The sequence below is a fragment of the Drosophila hydei genome, unplaced genomic scaffold, assembly GCF_003285905.1.
Source record: "Drosophila hydei strain 15085-1641.00,03,60 unplaced genomic scaffold, DhydRS2 tig00008139-arrow-pilon, whole genome shotgun sequence".
NCBI classification, from domain to species: domain Eukaryota; kingdom Metazoa; phylum Arthropoda; class Insecta; order Diptera; family Drosophilidae; genus Drosophila; species Drosophila hydei.
In genome coordinates, this window is record NW_022045847.1 from 1276945 (window position 1) to 1297647 (window position 20703).

Sequence of the window (20703 nt, forward strand, 5' to 3'; positions counted from 1 at the left end):
CTGTGTGCCCGCTGTTGCGCTCTCTCCCTCTTGCACACGCAATGAAAAAATGCTTGTTTATGTTTTTTATGTGTGTGTTTTTTGCTCACCACTATTGCGCTCCCTGTCTTTCTTTTGTTCTCTCAGCGACTCTCTTTGTGTTTTATTCCGGTTTTAATCTGATTGGTTGTTATTTTCAATAGCACTTCGAGTACCCTGTGTTTTTTATACATATGTAATTAATTAATTAATTTAATAATTATATATTAAGGATGTTATTATAAAATTATTATAATTTACTTAAGTACATTTAAAATCCACTTAAGTTGCCAATAATTTAATTTAATTTTAAAAATTAAATGAACCATTAATAATGTATTAATTTTGGAAACTGTAATCAAAAATCATATTCAATGGGGTGAAATTCAGGTTAAATTACAGGAGTGTTTATTTATTGTTCTTGTCGTTTAATAGTTTTGACTGTTATTCAATTTAAATTTTCGCTCCACGCATTTCTATGTATCGATATGTCGTACGTACGATTATTTTCGTGTTTTACAACATGGCTTTGCAGTGCAGTAAAATGCATTTAGTAGTGCTTAAAATACTAAATTGCTCAGCTGTTCAACGCGTGCAATGTTTTTGTTTTGGCGCTAAAAATTATTTATTTCTCTTAGAAATATTGTTACATTAAGCATGTCTGCACCATATAAAAGATTTCTTAACGTACTAGAGAAGTGGCCAGCAGAGAAAACGAAAGTCGGCAGGTAAGATCAGTAAAACACATACTGTCAAATGTTCGTTCAGCGAAGTCTTGCAATTGATATTATCTAACCTTTTCACGTCTCATTTGCTTAAGAAACTAAATTTAAATAACTTGCTATATTACTGTGATAACTATTAGGTTGAAATAAGTAGGCACAGTTCCATTGAATTTGATGTCGCTTGGTGTTGTTAACGCTAGCCCTTGGGGAATATGGCTCATTTCCCACAATGGAAATAAATGTTTGTGGAACGCATCTAGACAGAACATATTTCAATTGAATATGGGCTCCAGCTCAGTGTCTTAACGCTTTTTGTCGCGTTCGGGTTCTTTGTGCATATTTAGTGCTTGACTTAGAATTTTTCTTTTATAATGTCGTCTAAATACGCCTACCAGTTAATACCAGAGTCTTTCCTTCTTGGCGAGGAGGAGATGGCTATGTAAGTGTTTAACGTGTGTGTTTAATCTATAAATGAATACATGAAGAATTACTTAAATAAGATCTAGAATCTTAAATTACTTGGTAAAAGGTGTACATTAGTTGTAGATTGCCACACAAATCGAAGTATTTATTTTCAATAGAACGATACGCAATCAATTATTTGGTTTAAAATAGCAAAATGATCTTAAAATATAATAACAGCAAAGCTAATACCCTTTTTATAACTTTCTAAAACGCAGATAAATTAGTTTCATCTTATAAAAGCAATTTGTTTTCCCAGTTGTGCAGCTAGAATCTCGCAGTTGCTAGATTTTTTTCTACATATTGAGCCATTAATTATATGGAGTCAGCATTGCTATTGTAAAACTGTAAACGAGTATTACGTTGTCGGAGACGTAGGTCTATGGCTGGTCTTACTTCTCAAGGTTACAATTGAAACGTAAAGATCAGTGATGCTAGCTTCTATTGCGTTTATTGTTCAAATAGTTAAAAAAAAGCTGGTAAGATTTTGATCTGGCTTTTCAGCTTTTAAGTATAATATATACTATGGAGGCTTAAATCCACATGTTGCCCAGTTCACTGCTCAGTTTTTAGATTTACTCTGCTTTTGTTTTGTTTATATTGCTTACTAGAATTTCTTAAGCTGTAAATAATCGAGGGGTGTATAGGCTGTCATTACTCTACTGTAAAGTAATGTAACCTGTCAAAACAATTAAGTCTCTGTTTGTTTCTTGAGCATCGTTTAGCATTTCACTATTGCCAAGTTTTCGCTGCAACGAAACACAAACCAAAACCATAAAACTGAGCATCTGAAAACCAAACAACATTTTCTCTCCCAACTCAAAGGGATCTGGGCGAACAAATCCGCAAGCAAGTGACCAAACTAACAGACGCCACCAGCCAAAACTTTGCATCCACTGAGCAGCTGAACAGGCAAATCGACTCCTTGGAAAGGATCTCCAATAACGTCTATGCGAAGAAGTATAGGAGGCGTTACGAATCGACGGCAACGGGCCTAACTGCTGCACAGTGTAACCAGGTACTCAGCTCTGAGTTTCTGCAGTATCTGAACGATGGCAAGCGCAATTAAACCAAGGCAGCTGATGCACCAATTCCTGACTAGGCTAAGATTAACAGCAATACAAAATAAATACTATTCAGTTACTGCCACGCCCTCAACTCCAGCTCAAGCTGCTCCACACGTGCCTGTGCTCTGCGACACCGCCATTGAGTATCTGCAGCCGCAGCCGGGAGGCAAGTACATCGATATGACTTTTGGCGCTGGCGGACACGCGCGTCGTCTGCTAGACAACTGCCCAGAGGCCACAATCTATGCCCTTGATCGAGATCCAGTGGCTCATCAACTAGCCCAACGTATGAGCCAGGAGCAGAATTATAAAGGACGCCTAGTCCCATTGCTTGGCAAATTCTCGGAGCTACCGCAGCTGCTGCAAACACTAAATGTGCCGCCCCGCAGTTTCGATGGCGTGCTGTTCGATTTTGGCTGCAGTTCCATGCAGTTTGATGAAGCTGCACGCGGCTTCTCTATCGCACACAACGGGCCGCTGGACATGCGTATGGATTGTGGACGTGGTGGAGTCAGCGCCGCGGATGTGTTGGCCCGCATTGAGGAGCCAGATCTTGCGCGTATTTTGCGAGTCTACGGCGAGGAGAAAGCGGCCAAGAAGATAGCTCGTGCCATTATCGAGGCGCGTAGTGCACTGCATCGCATAGAAACCACTCACCAGCTGGCGGATCTGGTAGCCTCTGTGCTGGGCGAAGGACAGCGTCTTGACAAGCTGCAGCGGCCATCGCATGTGGCCACTAAAACATTTCAAGCACTGCGAATCTTTGTCAACAACGAGTTGAATGAGATCAACTATGGCATGCTGCTGGCTAGGGAGCTGTTGCTGCGGGTCCAGGGTCGATTGGTGGCCATCACCTTTCACTCGCTGGAAGACACCATTGTCAAGCGTCATCTCAATGGCAATGTAATTGAAGGAATGGCCAACCCGGTACCACTGAAATATTGCGGACACGATTTTACCCACGATCCAGAGCTGTTAGAATCGTTTGTCCAGTCCAATTGGCGTCAACTGCACCGGCATGTCATCCTGCCCGATGCCTCGGAGATCGCACGCAACAGCCGCAGCCGCTCTGCAAAGCTGCGTGCCGCCGTTAAAATAAAGTAAATAATAGATTAAGAAAAGCCTGGTCAGGAATAAAATGGAAACTTCTTACAACCCACTCTCTCTTTCTTTCTTAACTCTCTCTTGATATTTGGAATTTGCTAATTGATATGTCCACCGATTCTCATGTTATCTGCATAGCAATTCACACCTTGCGATAAGGCACGTTTTTTCTGTTTTGTTTCTACTCTTTTTTTTTCATTTTGTTGGTTTTTGTTTGCATTTTGTGTTTTCTTGTGGAATTTGTTTGTTTCGCACCGAATTCAGGTAGTAAATAGATTACGAAGTCCGTGTTATATATAACTAATAGAATTATACTAAGCGCACAGTGGTATAAAAACAACTTTTCAAATAATGGAAAATTTTTAACAAATAAAATATTTGTTATCTTGGTGATATATTTGTCAAGAGCTGTCTGTGCATATTAAATTGATTTAAATTAAAATTGTTTCTTAATCGTAAAGAAATAGAAAACTCAAATTTTCAGATTTTTATTTAGATCTGAAAAATTGGTACGAATTTGATGTTATATATTTTAATATCAGAAACTCCCAAGCTTAAAATATGTTAGGGGAACAATTTTTAGAAATTATTATTATTTTGAATAAAAATAAAAATAAATATCACCCAAAAATACTATTTTTGGAGATTTGAATTCATAAATATTTAAAAAATCTGTATTTAAATCGTAGTTCATTAAAAAGTTTTTGAACCCGAAGAATATAAATCAAAAGTTTGTAAAGTTTTTGTTTATTTGTGGTTTTAAAATATTTTTCAATTTTATAAACGGGTTTTAATATTTAGTACGATTGTTTATTAATATGTTTTAGCATGTTCAAGTTCGAATCCATTTTTATTTAACGATTGCTTAACATGCTACTCTTCATATTGCCTAACTTCTCATAACTCTTTAAGCCCGACAAGCAATGCAAACAGTCGAGCCGGCTCGCATGTTACTTTGCGGTCACAGCTCTCGAATGAAGAGAGATCTGATTATGTGGCCAATGGAGGAATCTTGGCTTCTCAGTATAGCTGCGTATTTGTTTACGAGTAGCTGTGACCCTATCGAAACCCAAAACCAAATAATCACAAATGTCAGCTGATAAGCGAACGCTGAAGGGGCGAGAGGAGAGGGATTAGCATGAGATAGAGCAAAGACACACATACGTACCTGTGTCTGTAGATGTGTGGCAATAGCTGTGGGTATAGATAGCACCAGTACGACCGATAGGAGTTCAGTTGCATTGCGCGAGCGTTGGCTATTGTTGCTATCGTGCCCCGTCCATAGACCAAATATTGCGCGTAGACTTCAAAACTTTGTGCGTTTTTGCAGAGAGTCGAAAGTGAGAAAGATGACCGTGGAGTCGAAAGTCATATCTGGCACAGCGGTGGCCAAGTGAGTAGAAGTTGCCTTCTGTAAAGGGAGTATACTATGTGGTACCTGTTGCATCTACCAGGAAAATACGTGAGGAACTGCGCCAGCAGGTGGATGAGCTGAGGGCAGCGGGCGCTCAGTTTGTGCCCGGACTGAGAATCGTGCAGGTGGGCGGTCGAGAGGACTCGAATGTTTACATACGCATGAAGATGAAGGCTGCCAAGGAAATTGGCATCAATGCAGTACACGTTCAGCTTCCCAGATCCGTTACCGAACTAGAGCTGATCGATAAGGTGAGTCAAAGTCAAAGTCAATCAACGCGTTATGTAATAATTGTCAAAAGAAATGCTAAATAAAAAATTGTCATTTATGGCTGACATTAGCTGAAATAGGTTGAAAACATTTAAACTTAGTTGATTATATACCTCGGAATCATTATCATTAACTGATTGTTCCCAAAATATTTTATCTATTGTCCTAAGGTGTCAAAATAATTTAGTATTTGGAAACTAGATCGATTTGTTGATCGATTTATACAAAATGAAAATAATCCTTGTAGCCAAAAAGTGAAAAGGTTATATATATATATATATATATATATATATATATATATATAATATATATATATATATATATATATATTATTATATACATAGAATTTTTATATACACTTATTATAAATATATAAATATATTCTATTTATATATATAGTAAATCAAGCTTACTATAATGAATAGCAGAGCGCTAAGCTGTTGTTAAATTTCAAGATGAAGCCTGCAGTAACTTAACAATGTTTGTTAGAATTTGAGCTTGTAACTGTAAAACTTAAGAAAATAAAATTTTCCTCAGGCCTCCATTAGGAGTGGATATATAGTTGTTGAAATATCCTTACTGAAGAGGTGGCCAGTAACTCAATTTTTAAATTTGTTGGTTTCTAACTCAAGAACTCTGGAAAACAAAATGGGCAAACAAACTTCATTTTTATATTCCAAATTTCAAGTATTAAGCACTATAAATAATGGAGTTTCTCTTATACCAGATATACTATTTTCCAGCTTAACATACCTTAACCCTTTATAAGACGAGGGAGTATATTTTCCAAATCTTAATTATCCGTTTCAGTTCGTGAAATAGTTTGACACTGGGCTTAGGAAGTTACAAAAGTGTTTATTTAACGATTTAAAAATAAATAAATAAAAATAAAAATAAAATAGAAATTATTAAGCCAAAAATAACATAATGCAGTTCTTAAATCAATCACATAAGCTTAAGATGCTGATGTTCTGGTGATCATAATTGTGCTAAAGATTATTTTTGTACTTTAAGTCAACTTCTTCAATGTGTTACATATTTCATAAGAAAGCTTTAATACTCTACCCGCCCAATATTCAATTGAATTGCTATCAAATAATTAACACCTTAACTGTTTCTAATCAATCGCACGTCATGTGTTCCGCCAGCTGAACGACCTTAATGTCGATCCTCTGGTGCACGGCATAATTGTGCAGATGCCTTTGGACTGCGACACGGCCATCGATCCTCATCGGATCACAGACGCCGTCTCTCCTGCTAAGGATGTGGACGGTCTTCATACAGTGAACGAAGGTCGCCTTGCCGTCGGCGATCTCAATGGCTTTCTGCCCTGCACACCTTGGGGCTGCCTCGAGCTAATCCGAAGCACAGGTGTGGAGATCGCTGGCGCTCGAGCTGTTGTCCTTGGTCGCAGCAAAATAGTGGGCACACCTGCTGCCGAGCTACTTAAGTGGGCTAATGCGACAGTTACCGTGTGCCACTCGAAGACGAAGAACCTGGAGGAGATCACGCGTAGCGCTGATATTTTGCTGGTGGGCATTGGAGTGGCCGAGCTGGTCAAGGGCAGCTGGATAAAGCCCGGTGCCGTGGTCATCGACTGTGGCATCAATGTGAAACCAGGTGAGTTGGCACAGCTTACAAGAAATGCATGCCTTTCTTAAATTGTCAGTGCCAGAAAGAGAGCTGCCCAAGACCATAAGGCATATAAATTCTTGATTAAGCTGAGAAGTTGCATCGATCGTGCCATGATGTTCGACAGTTCGTCTGACAGTCCAAATGTTTGCTTGTCTGTTCATCAGTTTGTCTCTCTGTAATCTGCATTAATGCACCGACAAAAACTAGATTCGTAATGCTTATTTCATCAATTTTGTATACCATTCTCCAATTTGAGGTAGTTCAAATGTTTTATGTTTATGTATGGATGCATGTGTTCTCTATATGTATGCATAAGATAAGCTTAGAATGAATGGAAAACCAGCTGTGCACCGGGGGTCAAGGTATCTCCGAGTTGGGCACTGCCGACTAGAAGTTGCTTGATTATTTTTATTCAAAGCTGCATAATATAGAGAAAATTCTTGATTTGAACTTGGACACAATTAGAGCTAGATATATCTATTTGAGTACGCAGAACGTGAAGTAAAGTCATATTTTGATTATTTTCAATTTTGGAAATTCTCTTCTAACTTGTAACTTGTGTTGGGGTTGTTGTTCGAGGTATCTGCTAGCCGGGCACTCCCGAATAGAGTATTCATATTTCTCGTATTTAATCTCTCAATTGCCTACCCTTGCTTATCGCTGCGCTTCATCTCTGCCCGACCCTGATAAGCAGCTCAGCGAGTTGTTTTCCATACCAAGAATTTTTGTTTGAAGCTTAGTAAACGAATTTCGTTGGGCGGCAACAGTCAAGAAATTATTAAATGGCAGCATTTAGTAAATAAATTGAATTATCCTCATCCTTGTTGGTTGCAGACGCATCTAAGCCGAACGGTACCCGTTTGGTGGGTGACGTTGACTACGAACAGGCGAAGATGGTGGCGGGCTATCTAACACCTGTGCCTGGAGGCGTGGGACCCATGACCGTGGCCATGCTCATGAAGAACACTGTGGTGTCGGCTACCAGAGCAGCGACTACTGCTAGGAGCAACAAATGGTCACTGCAGGTGCTGCCACTGCGCCTAGTCAGACCTGTGCCGTCCGATATAGATATCGCGCGTGCGCAGCGACCTAAGCATATTGGAAAGCTGGCCGAAGAAATTGGACTGCTGCCGAATGAGGTGTCGATGTATGGCAGTCGTAAGGCCAAGATCTCGTTGAGCGTGATCGAGCGCTTAAAGGATCAGCAAGTGGGCAAGTATGTCGTTGTAGCGGGCATCACGCCGACACCTTTGGGAGAGGGTAAGACGACCACGCTGATGGGCTTGGTGCAAGCGCTGGGTGCGCACAAGCACCGCAACGTGATTGCTGCACTGCGTCAGCCATCGCAGGGACCCACGTTTGGCATCAAGGGTGGAGCAGCGGGTGGTGGCTATGCCCAGGTAATCCCCATGGAGGAGTTCAATTTGCATCTTACAGGTGATATACATGCTGTAGCCGCAGCCAACAATTTAGTGGCCGCACAACTAGACACGCGCATCTTCCACGAGGCAACGCAGACGGATAAGGCACTGTACAATCGGCTGGTGCCAAAGATCAAGGGTCAGCGCAAGTTCTCCCCCATCCAGCTGCGCCGCTTGCAGCGCTTGGGCATAGACAAAACGGAACCCGATGAGCTAAGCGAAACAGAAGCCGCCGCCTTTTCACGACTCAACATTGATGTGGACACCATCATGTGGGAGCGTGTGGTGGACATTAATGACAGATATCTGCGAGAAATCACGATTGGCGAGTCACCCAGCGAGAAGGGCCTCAGCCGCAAGACGCGCTTTTCTATTGCGGTGGCCAGTGAGATTATGGCAGTGCTCGCGCTCTCCTCCAGCTTGGCAGACATGAAGTGTCGGCTAGGAGAAATGGTCGTAGCATTTAACAAGGAAGGCCTTCCCGTCACAACGGATGATCTGGGTGTAACTGGTGCACTGGCTGTGCTGCTGAAGGATGCGCTGGAACCGAATCTAATGCAATCGCTTGAGGGCACTCCAGTGCTGGTGCACGCAGGTCCCTTTGCCAACATTGCTCACGGGTGTAATTCGATCATTGCCGATGAGATTGGCCTCAAGCTGGTGGGCAGCCAAGGCTTCGTGTGCACTGAGGCGGGCTTTGGCTCCGACATTGGCATGGAGAAGTTCTGCAACATTAAATGCCGCAACTCGGGTCGAAAGCCCGATGCCATGGTCCTGGTGACAACGGTCAGAGCAATTAAAATGCATGGCGGTGGTGCTCCAGTCACGCCAGGTACGCCTCTCAACAAACAGTATACAGAGGAGAATCTGGAACTGCTCGAGAAGGGATTGCCCAATCTATTGCAACACATCTCCAATGGCTGCTCCTTTGGCATGCCTGTTGTGGTGACGATCAATGCCCATGTGGCTGATACACCGGCCGAGCATGAGCTATTGAAGAAGGCCGCTTTGGAGGCGGGCGCCTTTGCTGCAGTGGTCTCAACCCACTGGGCAGACGGTGGCGCCGGTGCAGTCCCAGTGGCCGATGCTGTCATCGAGGCCTGCGAACGGAAGAATGAATTTAAGTTGCTTTACGAACCGAATCTGCCTCTGGAGGATAAAATGAATAAGATTGCGCAGACCATGTACGGAGCGGGCCAAGTGGAACTTAGCCAGGAGGCCAAGGATCAGATCAAACGGTTGACCGATGCAGTAAGTTATTTAAATTCATATTCATATGATTTAATGCCATATTAATGCTTTTGCTATTTCAGGGCTTTGGGTCTCTTCCTATCTGCATGTCAAAGACCTCCGGCTCGGTCACTGGTGATGCCAACATTAAAGGAGCCCCCAAGGGCTTTACCCTTAAGGTGCAGAATGTCTATGTGTCCGCCGGGGCCGGCTTTGTGGTGGCCATGTGTGGGGACATCACCAAAATGCCGGGATTGTCTACTCGCCCAGCCATCTATGACATCGATCTGAACACCGAGACTGGGCAAATCGAAGGATTGTTTTAAAAATTCAACATGGACAACAAAAGTCGAAAGATTTTTATGAAATCAATAGATTCGTGGGAAAACATTGGGAAACCCACTAATATAAGTTTTACTAGTTGTGACCTTTTGTAAATATATATTCTGCCCAATGTTAAATATCAAAGTTTTCTTCAAAATATTTCAACGCATTAGGCATTATTCAGTTGTGTGTTGAAAATATAATATATGATTATATATATATAAATATATTTACATATACTTCCTACATTTTTGTAGCTTAGACTCTCAGTTTCCAAGCTATACGTTCGAACTAAAAATAATGAAAGACACAATCAAGGTTCTTTGGCTAAAATTGGACAATAGTAATCAGTATGATTTATGTAAAGTTCATATGGGGAGAACTATACAAAAATAGGTGTAGGCGGGCGACATGGCTATATTCTTAGCTGCCTGCAAATTTTAAAACTATGATCGATATGCTATGAATCATAGATCCTTACTTTGTAGTTGCCACAATTATTTGACACTGAATATTATACGTAGATTTATTTATTTAAGCAGCCGGCTCTCTAATAATAACATTCAATGTAATTTGACACTAGGATTTGGAGAGTTGAGCAACTGTTTGAGGATGTTCCGAGTGCGTGTGCGCAACATAGCCCATCCAGGTATACGGCAGTTCATCTTGCGGACTGCCGTTCTAAATTATTTGGGCAAGTTGTTGCAGCTACAGTGGGACGACTGGCAGAATCAGCGCATGCACTTGCGTACGCTACAGCACGAGGGGCTTAAAACGAAGGATTCCGCTGCTGTGGATGAGCCAACAGCAGAAGCTCTTTTGGACGCGGCTCGAGATAATTTGTCTCAGGCAATCGATGATCTACGCAAGAAGGTCGCTGGCACGCACAAGCTGCTTCAGCGTGAATACAATGAACTCTTTACATACATGATGGACAAGCGTGATCTGTGGGACAGTCCCGAGTATTTCAAAGCAAAAACAGCCCTGGGGACGGCAAATCACAATCTGAGAATGTATATGAGCGCAGATAAATGAACAGAAAAACAGTTGCCAACAAACAATATTTCTATTTGTATAAATAAATTTTTAGCAACAGATCTATTAACTAGCGGAAACTGCATACAAATCTTATTTGTAAAAAGGTATTTCCACACGGCCAGACTTTGTATTCACGGTTTCCCAGCAGGTGCATGTAAATGTGGAACGATCCATTTGATCCGTATATAATTTTCCATCTAAGTGATCCATTTCATGCTGGGCAATGCGCGCGTTCCAGCCATTGAGTTCTAGGTGGAAGGATGCTCCTTGTTTGTCTAATCCTGAAATTTTGACACCCTCATAACGCTCCACTTCAGCAGAGAATCCGCGTACACTCATGCAACCTTCTGGGTGTTTGTGCTTGGTATAGTTTGTCACACTCAGGCTGGGATTGATAAATACCTGCGAGAGTAGACAAGAAGCATTAGTAAATGGAATATATATTATTAATATTATTAGTTACGGTCAAGGGCAGCTCGGACATTTGTCGCGCCTTGTACATCGCTTGTGGAAGCTCATTTTTAATGCTCCTTTTAAACTCCATGGCAATTATTCGTAAGGAAACGCCAATTTGAGGTGCAGCAATGCCCACACAATCATATTTTCGTAGGACGTGCACCAGACGATCCACTATCGCGTGAATCTCTTTACTATCCACACATTCTACAGGAACTTCTGCAGCTCTGTCGCGCAGTACGGGGTCTCCGATCTGCGTGAAATGGCTGTAGGGCGGTAGATTTGTGCGTTCTGTTGTCCACAACTGTTGGTACCATTTCCTGAATGATTGAGTGGCTGCAGGGCTGGTGCTTAGTTGCCTTTTATGAAGTCGACAGAATTTAATTAGTTTTAACATCTTCTACGTTAGATAAACAATAAATTATGTTCGCGGCGCAAACGTAACAGTGAACTAAATAAGTTGATTCCTTTTGCTGGTACTCTTGAGAAAAATATGTCCTTAAATTTAATAACTGCAAATTATTATATTCTTAATTTATTAACATAAATATTTGAATAATAATAAAACTATAATAATTTTATTTTGTCTCCCTTTTCTTTATTTAATAAAAATATAAATGTGCTAGTTGATTTCAACCAGGGCTGGCATGCAAAATAATCGATATTTAACCGAGCAATAATAAATTCGATAGTTGTGCTGAAAAAGTTCAGAGCGTGACCCAACAGTTGAGTTCAAATTTAAAAAATTGTAACAGTAAAATATTTATTTATCAAACATTATTGCATCGCGTCCACCATTTGAATTAATGCGTGCCCAGGTAATGCAAGTAAAGCTCGAAACGTCCATGCGGTCAATGTAAATGATTCCATTTAAATGATCCATTTCATGCTGTGCTATGCGCGCGCTCCATCCTACAAGTTCCAGCTCATCAGGAGTTCCAAGCATTCCAATGCCGGTGACTTTCACGCGATCGTATCGAGCAACTCGGCCGGAGAAGCCGCGAACGCTCATACAGCCCTCGGGTTGCGTATGAATCGTATCGCTCATTACCTCAATCTTTGGATTAATAAAGACCTTCAAAGATAAAATTGATAATTATTAATGCAAATCGAGAGAGTTGTGACTTACACTAAGTGGCAGTGTAGACATTTTTCGTTGCTGGTAAACTTCGGGTGTAAATTGTTCACGTTTTTCCTCACGAAACTCCATGGCAATAATTCGCAGTGGAACACCTAATTGGGGTGCTGCAACGCCCACACAGTCGTAGTGCCGTAGCACTTTTACCATCTGATCCACAATGCCAGTGATTTCCTGGCTGTCTACACATTCAGGCTGAACTTCCTCTGCGCGGATCCTCAACACAGGGTCGCCGATTTGCGTAAAGTGATTATACGGCGGAACCGTTCGAGATTCGAGTTCCGTCGACATTAATATTACCTATCTCTTTAAGCTCTTTAAAAGGTTTTAGTAGATGATAGCTGGTTCTGTTACAGTAGTGTTGTATTGTTCGTATGAACCACTCAACTTTTACAGTGCTTAGTTATTCGATGCATGTGAGCTAGTGACTAAAATTATCGATATATTCATGACCTCAAAATGAGCGATTCGTCTTATAAAGAAAACCAGTAAGAAAGCTTTAGTTGGGGGTATACCCTGAATAGATGAAATATCTAGCACATCTTGTGAAGGAAAATAGAAGAATTTACACTAGAGGTCTCATTTTACGCTTCTGAGAGACGACTAAGAACTAAAAATCATGCAAGGGCTTATCCATGCTTATCTAATAATTGATGTTTTACAATTTGGACAGGCAGCTAGAATTTCAAAAGCTAGCACATAAATATATGTATGTATGTATGTATGTGAGCAAAAAAGTTTTTGGATGCGGAAAAATTAAGATTTCGGACATACCCTTAACCGCGGTGCTCCGTAGTTTGCAATAGAAAATTTATACACTAATTTCCCACGCAATTTGATGATCGATATCATTTTTAATCGTAACGTGAATACCACAAAAGTTGGAATTTTATTGTAATAAATACAGATTTTGTATATTTGATTTATTTTCATAAATTGAAATTCTGCTTCAGTTAAATGCCATTTTGAAGAAAAGATTTTCAACAATTGAGTTTGGGTAGTACTACTCATCTATCACTGCATGCATGCCACAACGTAAACTACCTTTTAAGTCGCACCATCTGCGAAACAACAAAAAATCAATACATAAAATCACTAAGCATATAAGCACGTTTCCAGTGCATATATATGTCCACATATATACATATATGTGTACATACATATCTCCTTCCATATATAAAGGCACATACATCCGTTCATCCATGCATGTCAAGCTTAGTTAGCTTTTAGCAACGAGATATAGCCGATATTTAGTTGTAAGGAGAATGTTCATTGTTAATCCTTATCATTATCTAAAGTAGGACCAAATGAATAGCACACTGCTTATTATTTTTTGGTATATGCGTTTATATTTTATACCTATTACTCTATGCTTCTTTAGAATTTTATATAATAAATATGTCATTCAAATTAAATAGGAGAAATTAGTTGCATTAGCTTCATATTTTATTCTTCAAAGAAGCGATCGTCTGGCAAAGGCTTTTTCCGTTCTTTTTGCATGCTCATAATAGATAAGGTACCTACGCTTGATCGATTATCATAGTTAACGTTGGCGTACTTTCGAGTTCTAGCAATATGCTTGAAGTATTTGCTAATAATGGCGTCCACTCCGGGGCCATATCGTAAGTTGTTCAGCTCCTTTGTGCAGCGCAGATAAATGTCCTCTAAAACGCCGCCAGTACGGTAATACTTGATCAGGCTATCGCGTCTAACCCACTTCATGAGCATATGAAAGCTGAACGGCTCATAGATGCGAAATACCTTAAAGAATTGATCGTATTTGTTGGACATTTTACGAATTTTATTCTCATCAATGTTGGGCAGCTTTAGACACGGCTGTCGCACGATTTGATACGGATCGCACACCGTTGAAAAGTTGGCGAACCGTACCGCAGGCCAATATAAGTTTAAGAGGGTATCATACAATATCTTCGGATGCCCCAATATCCCATGAGTCACATCGATCATAAACAACTGCGGTCCAGGTACAATATATTCCAGTTCAATCTCAACAATACGGGTGTCTGTACCCCGATACTTGCGCTCACCTATCCATAAAATAGGTAAATCCTCCTCAGGTACATGCTCAAGCTCCTGAATCAATGGGGATATCTGGCTACGATAGTTGACAAGGCGATTGTTGCGCCCATATAGTAGACTAACTTCTAATGGTGTAAATTTCAAATATTCCGCGCGGTTGCTCGTAAAGTGCTCCGAACGAAATAGTCTATTCATTTCCATCTCAATTACATAGTAGGCGCGTCTGTGCAAGGTGATCCATACGATCTGTATCGCAACAGCCAGGAATTGCTCATGAAAATATTTATCGTGGATCGTGGAAGATATATTAACTATCTCCTTCATATGATAGAACTGTGACATATCCCCTTCGCCCTTCAGAATTGCGCTATAGTTGCGAGCCACTAGCATTCGATACTGACTCAAGTAGATCGAGAATATGCGCTTCATATCATTCGTTTGCTCACTTTGTATCTGGGCCATGTTCCCAGCAAGCTCATCTCGTCGAATTAGCACGAATTCAACCATTCGCAAAAAGTATTCGAAGTAGATGATCAAAGCATGCAATAATCTATGCACAGCGGGTTTGTGAATAAACTCGATGAACTTGGCAGTCAGAAAATCGCCGGGCATCAAAAAGAGCACCAGATCACGTACATCGTTGATTACCACTGTGTCCGTATCGAAAGTGTTGTCACCACGCATAAATTCCTGCCGAAATATCACCTCCTCTTCCTGGTTAATCGTCAGCAAGAATTTATATCCATTTGTCTCCATATAGCGCTCCTTCTTATCGACCAAGTCGTGATGAGGCTCAAAGTGGAGACGGTCGAGCTTTTCGTCCCACGACCATTTCCCACTGAGATATTTCGGCACATAAGTATCGTCATAAACACGCTTCATACCTTTTTAATTTATTTTTTTTTCTTATCTTATTATTATATTATTTTTTTATTATATTATATTTTATTACATTATTTTATTATATTTTTTTATATATTTTTATAATTTGTTTTTAAAAATTTTGTTGCGTGTTCAGTGTTTGTTTTGTATTGTGTTAAGTGTGTAATGGACTCAATAATGTGTTAAAACTGAACAGATAAAATGTCCAAATTTTGATTTGAAAGCATAAACGAAGCAAAAGCTGTTTTTCAAACATTCTAGTTCAGATTAGTTTAAGGTCGCATTATCGGTGGAAGAAAGCCTTATTTACCTTAGAGTTGGTTATACAGGCAATAGACATGCATAATTTATGTTGAAATCGGTCAAATATACATATACTCTATCATTACTATCATGCAAAACCCTGCAATCCCTGAAAGTTTTACACAATGAAAGTTCATTAAAAAAAAACGATGAATGATGGCTTCTATTAAATTAAGCAATGTTGCGACCGAGCGATATAGACTTCAGAATAATTATTCTATTGACAGTCACAGACCACATGTAGGGAATGTCCTGTTTTCGTCAATATGGGAGATTTTTCTCAAAGCTACACTGCCAAAGCGTTGCCACTTTTATTGCTTTTGATCGCTAGGTGGCGCTGGTTGCTGTCACAGCTACCCCTTCCCAGTGATTTAATCGGGAAGGAATTAGACCTTCTTCTGGTACGCTGTAGGTCGTAGTGGGCGAAAAAACCTGTTTGAATAGACTTGTTCAAATAATTGTAGAAATCATTTGGGAACCTTAACCATTTTTAATGCACAAATTCTGCCGCAGGTGTTTGTATATCTTCCCCATTTGATATTAATCTTCAGAATGGTCCAGAGCAAAGCTTACTCAAACTGGTCTCTAAGACTAAAATGCAGCGGAAACAGACTCCGCCAATATCGATTTTAATGGCACTGCCATTAGGCCATCATGTAAATCAGCGATCATCGTCAAACAGTAACAGAAAGCAGAGGTTGGTATGCCGTGGCGATGTTACATTAAAGCTTAGAACCCACTACCTACAAAGCCTTTAGCACCATTAAAATTGCATTTGAGCTAAAGAGACCATCAGGATGTTGGCGGGGAACTACGAGAAATGGTCCAGATGACGGCATTGGAGTGGTGATGCTTTCTCGGCTTTCTGTGTGAATGCAAACATCCGCTTTGATAACGGGTAGCTACCTAAATGGCTAGTAGTCCTCGGTTATATTTCATTTTGGCCTGGGCCAATTCATGAGAATAAACATCAAGTGGTTGCAGTGCCAACCGTCTTTAGCAACAAAATCTCCTTCATGGTGTTACCAGCTTCACCGGTGGGCGAACTCTATGTTCATCTATGATTTAATTATAGAAAGTTACTTTCGTGTAGCCGAGTTAGCATTTGCTTGGATTGATGGTGAATACATACTTTTGAAGGAGTGACATAACTATGCGAAGATATTTTTGTCCGGTGAGTCTAATGTCACTCTTGTGTGTCTCATGGCGAGAGTGTAGTCCAAAACAAAGTATTGACTATGATCTATAGGTGTAAAGGTGTTTCATGTTTGATGTTGGGGTGGTAGCTTAGGTTGCTGCCATTGTAGTGTTGCCCTATTCAAAATGGTTTCATGTAGAAGCTGTGTTAACACATTGGCCGACTGAAGACTATACTACAATGTTAAATAGGGTATCAAAATAGAACTCGATTCACAAAACTAATCAGACTCCTCAACTGCACTTGTTCTCACTTCTTTTATTCACTTTACACCACGGTGGTAGAGTTGGTGTACGTTGCGCAAACAATTCGGGTTCGAATCCTGGTCTCGTAATGTCGTTTTTTATTTGTTTTCTTTTTTTTTTGAATAGTCGATACAAACCACGGAAAATATTAAAAAACGCAGATCGGACTGGGATCAGGGTATCTGCTAGTCGGGCACCCCGACTAGAGCTTTCTTATTTAATCGTAACGTGAATACCACAAAGCTTGGAAGCATCCAATTTATTGTAATAAATGCAGATTTTGCATATTTGATTTATTTTCATAAGGTGAAGTTGTTCAACAATTGAGTTTGGGTAGTACTACTCATCTACCACTACATGCATGCCACAATGTAAACTACCTTTTCAGTCGCGTCATCTACGAAACTACAAAAAATCAATACATAAAATCACTAAGCATATAAGCACGTTGCCAGTGCATATATATGTCCACATATATACATATATATGTACGTACATATCCCCTTCCATATGTATCGGCACATACATCCGTACATCCATGCATAATGTCAAGATCGGTGGACACCATTCCAGAGGATCAAACATGTATTGATCAATTAAAAGTTAGCATTTAGCAACGAGGGTATCTCCTAGTTGCGCAGCCTCGACTAGATCACACGTTCTTGTTTTATGCTCTCTTTATCTACAAGCTTGAGTCCTTTCTCTTCAAGGGGTCTGCGCGACAGAGCTCTATGCTGTTACTCACGATACAATTTTATTTTTGGAGCCGATATTTAGTTGTAAGGAGAATGTTCCTTGTTAATCCAAAATCCTTATCTAAAGTAGTACCAAATGAATAGCACACTGGTTATTATTTTTTGGTATTAAATAAAAGGAATTAGTTGAATTAGCTTCATATTTTATTCTTCAAAGAAGTGATCGTCTGGCAATGGCTTTTTCCGTTCTTTTTGCATGCTCAAATTAGATATGGTACCTACGCTTGATCGATTATCATAGTGAACGTTGGAGTGCTTTCGAGTTCTAGCAATAAGCTTGAAGTATTTGCTAATAATGGTGTCCACTCCGGGGCCATATCGTAAGTTGTTCAGATCCTTTGTGCAGCGCAGATAAATGTCCTCTAAAACGCCGCCAGTACGGTAATACTTGATAAGTTTATCGCGTCTAATCCACTTCATGAGCATATGAAAGCTGAACGGCTCATAGATGCGAAAGACCTTAAAGAATTGATCGTATTTGCTGGACATTTTACGAATTTTATTCTCATCAATGTTGGGCAGCCTTAGACACGGCTGTCGCACGATCTGATACGGATCGTACTCCGTTGAAAAGTTGGCGAACCGTACCGCAGGCCAATATAAGTTTAAGAGGGTATCATACAATATCTTCGGATGCCCCAATATCCCATGAGTCACATCGATCATAAACAACTGCGGTCCAGGTACAATATATTCCAGTTCAATCTCAACAATACGGGTGTCTGTACCCCGATACTTGCGCTCACCTATCCATAAAATAGGTAAATCCTCCTCAGGCACATGCTCAAGCTCCTGAATCAATGGGGATATCTGGCTACGATAGTTGACAAGGCGATTGTTGCGCCCATATAGTAGACTAACTTCTAATGGTGTAAATTTCAAATATTCCGCGCGGTTGCTCGTAAAGTGCTCCGAACGAAATAGTCTATTCATTTCCATCTCAATTACATAGTAGGCGCGTCTGTGCAAGGTGATCCATACGATCTGTATCGCAACGGCCAGGAATTGCTCATGAAAATATTTATCGTGGATCGTGGAAGATATATTAACTATCTCCTTCATATGATAGAACTGTGACATATCCCCTTCGCCCTTCAGAATTGCGCTATAGTTGCGAGCCACTAGCATTCGATACTGACTCAAGTAGATCGAGAATATGCGCTTCATATCATTCGTTTGCTCACTTTGTATCTGGGCCATGTTCCCAGCAAGATCATCTCGTCGAATTAGCACGAATTCAACCATTCGCAAAAAGTATTCGAAGTAGATGATCAAAGCATGCAATAATCTATGCACAGCGGGTTTGTGAATAAACTCGATGAACTTGGCAGTCAGAAAATCGCCGGGCATCAAAAAGAGCACCAGATCACGTACATCGTTGATTACCACTGTGTCCGTATCGAAAGTGTTGTCACCACGCATAAATTCCTGCCGAAATATCACCTCCTCTTCCTGGTTAATCGTCAGCAAGAATTTATATCCATTTGTCTCCATATAGCGCTCCTTCTTATCGACCAAGTCGCGATGAGGCTCAAAGTGGAGACGGTCGAGCTTTTTGTCCCACGACCATTTCCCACTGAGATATTTCGGCACATAAGTATCGTCATAAACACGCTTCATACCTTTTCAAGTTAATATTATATTATATATTATTTCTCTTATTTTATTATTGTTATTTTTTTTATTATATTATATTTTTTTATTTATATTATTTTATTGATTTTTTTTATATTATTATTTTTATTTTAATTTTTTTTGTATTCTGTGGTTGTTAGGTATTTTGTTACGTGTGTAATGGGTTCAATGTGTTAAAACTGATCAAATGTCCAAATTTTGATTTGAAAGCATAAACGAAGCATGCCATCCACTTCATGGCGATTGTTATCGCAGAAGGCGATAGCAAGCTTTTGACCGCTAGGTGGCGCTGGTTGCTGTCACAGCTACCTCTTTCCAGTGATCTAATCGGGAAGACGTTAAAGTGGGCGAATCAAACGCATGTGCTTTCGAAAATTTCCGCGAAAAAACCCTGGGTGAATAGACTTGTTCAAATCATTGTAGAAATCATTTGGGAACCTTAACCATTTTTAATGCACAAATTCTGCCGCAGGTGTTTGTATATCTTCCACATGTTGATATTAATCTTCAGAATGGTCCAGAGCAAAGCTTACTCAAACTCTAAGACTAAAATGCAGCGGAAACAGACTCCGCCAATATCGATTTTAATGGCACTGCCATTAGGCCATCATGTAAATCAGCGATCATCGTCAAACAGTAACAGAAAGCAGAGGTTGGTATGCCGTGGCGATGTTACATTAAAGCTTAGAACCCACTACCTACAAAGCCTTTAGCACCATTAAAATTGCATTTGAGCTAAAGAGACCATCAGGATGTTGGCGGGGAACTACGAGAAATGGTCCAGATGACGGCATTGGAGTGGTGATGCTTTCTCGGCTTTCTGTGTGAATGCAAACATCCGCTTTGATAACGGGTAGCTACCTAAATGGCTAGTAGTCCTCGGTTATATTTTATTTTGGCCTGGGCCAATTCATGAGAATAAACATCAAGTGGTTGCAGTGCCAACCGTCTTTAGCAACAAAATCTCCTTCATGGTGTTACCAGCTTCACCGGTGGGCGAACTCTATGTTCATCTATGATTTAATTATAGAAAGTTACTTTCGTGTAGCCGAGTTAGCATTTGCTTGGATTGATGGTGAATACATACTTTTGAAGGAGTGACATAACTATGCGAAGATATTTTTGTCCGGTGAGTCTAATGTCACTCTTGTGTGTCTCATGGCGAGAGTGTAGTCCAAAACAAAGTATTGACTATGATCTATAGGTGTAAAGGTGTTTCATGTTTGATGTTGGGATGGTAGTTTAGGTTGCTGCCATTGTAGTGTTGCCCTATTCAAAATGGTTTCATGTAGAAGCTGTGTTAACACATCGGCCGACTGAAGACTATACTACAATGTTAAATA

General features: G+C 40.3%; 7 protein-coding genes across 8 annotated transcripts; 3 read left to right on the top strand and 4 right to left on the bottom strand.

The window, feature by feature from the left end:
• Positions 1 to 586: 586 nt before the first annotated feature.
• LOC111597190 (probable methyltransferase-like protein 15 homolog) lies at positions 587 to 3697 on the top strand. Of its 2 annotated transcripts, none has more exons than XM_023311760.2 (2): positions 587 to 746; positions 2031 to 3697. In XM_023311760.2, exon 2 carries the CDS (start codon positions 2258 to 2260, stop codon positions 3374 to 3376), a length of 1119 nt encoding a protein of 372 aa, XP_023167528.1. In that variant the 5' UTR covers positions 587 to 746; positions 2031 to 2257; the 3' UTR covers positions 3377 to 3697. The 2 variants fall into 2 exon arrangements, with proteins under 2 accessions (XP_023167528.1, XP_023167529.1); XM_023311761.2 differs by lacking the exon at positions 587 to 746 and adding an exon at positions 1124 to 1182.
• Positions 1057 to 9813, top strand: LOC111597189 (C-1-tetrahydrofolate synthase, cytoplasmic). The gene is made up of 6 exons (XM_023311759.2): positions 1057 to 1182; positions 4707 to 4769; positions 4831 to 5041; positions 6209 to 6680; positions 7530 to 9367; positions 9430 to 9813. The coding sequence occupies exons 1-6, from the start codon at positions 1115 to 1117 to the stop codon at positions 9670 to 9672; spliced, it is 2895 nt and encodes a 964-aa protein (XP_023167527.2). The 5' UTR covers positions 1057 to 1114; the 3' UTR covers positions 9673 to 9813.
• Positions 9814 to 10183: 370 nt separating this feature from the next.
• On the top strand, positions 10184 to 10779 carry LOC111597187. The gene has a single exon (XM_023311757.2). The coding sequence runs from the start codon at positions 10283 to 10285 to the stop codon at positions 10703 to 10705; it is 423 nt and encodes a 140-aa protein (XP_023167525.1). The 5' UTR covers positions 10184 to 10282; the 3' UTR covers positions 10706 to 10779.
• On the bottom strand, positions 10735 to 11698 carry LOC111597186 (peptide deformylase, mitochondrial). The gene is made up of 2 exons (XM_023311756.2): positions 11172 to 11698; positions 10735 to 11110 (listed from the first exon to the last, which is right to left on the bottom strand). Exons 1-2 carry the CDS (start codon positions 11559 to 11561, stop codon positions 10799 to 10801), a joined length of 702 nt encoding a protein of 233 aa, XP_023167524.1. The 5' UTR covers positions 11562 to 11698; the 3' UTR covers positions 10735 to 10798.
• A 161-nt stretch (positions 11699 to 11859) lies between these two features.
• On the bottom strand, positions 11860 to 12669 carry LOC111597191 (peptide deformylase, mitochondrial). Its single transcript, XM_023311762.2, has 2 exons — positions 12294 to 12669; positions 11860 to 12239 (listed from the first exon to the last, which is right to left on the bottom strand). The coding sequence occupies exons 1-2, from the start codon at positions 12591 to 12593 to the stop codon at positions 11928 to 11930; spliced, it is 612 nt and encodes a 203-aa protein (XP_023167530.1). The 5' UTR covers positions 12594 to 12669; the 3' UTR covers positions 11860 to 11927.
• A 1003-nt stretch (positions 12670 to 13672) lies between these two features.
• Positions 13673 to 19372, bottom strand: LOC111597185. The gene is made up of 2 exons (XM_030225745.1): positions 19348 to 19372; positions 13673 to 15226 (listed from the first exon to the last, which is right to left on the bottom strand). Exon 2 carries the CDS (start codon positions 15222 to 15224, stop codon positions 13749 to 13751), a length of 1476 nt encoding a protein of 491 aa, XP_030081605.1. The 5' UTR covers positions 15225 to 15226; positions 19348 to 19372; the 3' UTR covers positions 13673 to 13748.
• LOC115483695 lies at positions 17306 to 19389 on the bottom strand. Its single transcript, XM_030225744.1, has one exon. The coding sequence runs from the start codon at positions 19343 to 19345 to the stop codon at positions 17870 to 17872; it is 1476 nt and encodes a 491-aa protein (XP_030081604.1). The 5' UTR covers positions 19346 to 19389; the 3' UTR covers positions 17306 to 17869.
• Positions 19390 to 20703: the final 1314 nt, after the last annotated feature.

What these genes read in the sequence shown, in the direction of transcription:
- LOC111597189 (XM_023311759.2), top strand. Translation starts at nt 1,115, where the DNA reads ATGTCGTCTAAATACGCCTACCAGTTAATACCAGAGTCTTTCCTTCTT. An exon ending in TCTGGCACAGCGGTGGCCAA is followed by an intron (nt 4,770 to 4,830) that starts GTGAGTAGAAGT and finishes TGCATCTACCAG; the next exon opens with GAAAATACGTGAGGAACTGC. An exon ending in TGGCATCAATGTGAAACCAG is followed by an intron (nt 6,681 to 7,529) that starts GTGAGTTGGCAC and finishes TGTTGGTTGCAG; the next exon opens with ACGCATCTAAGCCGAACGGT.
- LOC111597185 (XM_030225745.1), bottom strand. Translation starts at nt 15,224, where the DNA reads ATGAAGCGTGTTTATGACGATACTTATGTGCCGAAATATCTCAGTGGG.
- LOC111597190 (XM_023311760.2), top strand. Translation starts at nt 2,258, where the DNA reads ATGGCAAGCGCAATTAAACCAAGGCAGCTGATGCACCAATTCCTGACT.
- LOC111597187 (XM_023311757.2), top strand. Translation starts at nt 10,283, where the DNA reads ATGTTCCGAGTGCGTGTGCGCAACATAGCCCATCCAGGTATACGGCAG.
- LOC115483695 (XM_030225744.1), bottom strand. Translation starts at nt 19,345, where the DNA reads ATGAAGCGTGTTTATGACGATACTTATGTGCCGAAATATCTCAGTGGG.
- LOC111597191 (XM_023311762.2), bottom strand. Translation starts at nt 12,593, where the DNA reads ATGTCGACGGAACTCGAATCTCGAACGGTTCCGCCGTATAATCACTTT. An exon ending in TGTCTACACTGCCACTTAGT is followed by an intron (nt 12,240 to 12,293) that starts GTAAGTCACAAC and finishes TTATCTTTGAAG; the next exon opens with GTCTTTATTAATCCAAAGAT.
- LOC111597186 (XM_023311756.2), bottom strand. Translation starts at nt 11,561, where the DNA reads ATGTTAAAACTAATTAAATTCTGTCGACTTCATAAAAGGCAACTAAGC. An exon ending in TGTCCGAGCTGCCCTTGACC is followed by an intron (nt 11,111 to 11,171) that starts GTAACTAATAAT and finishes CTACTCTCGCAG; the next exon opens with GTATTTATCAATCCCAGCCT.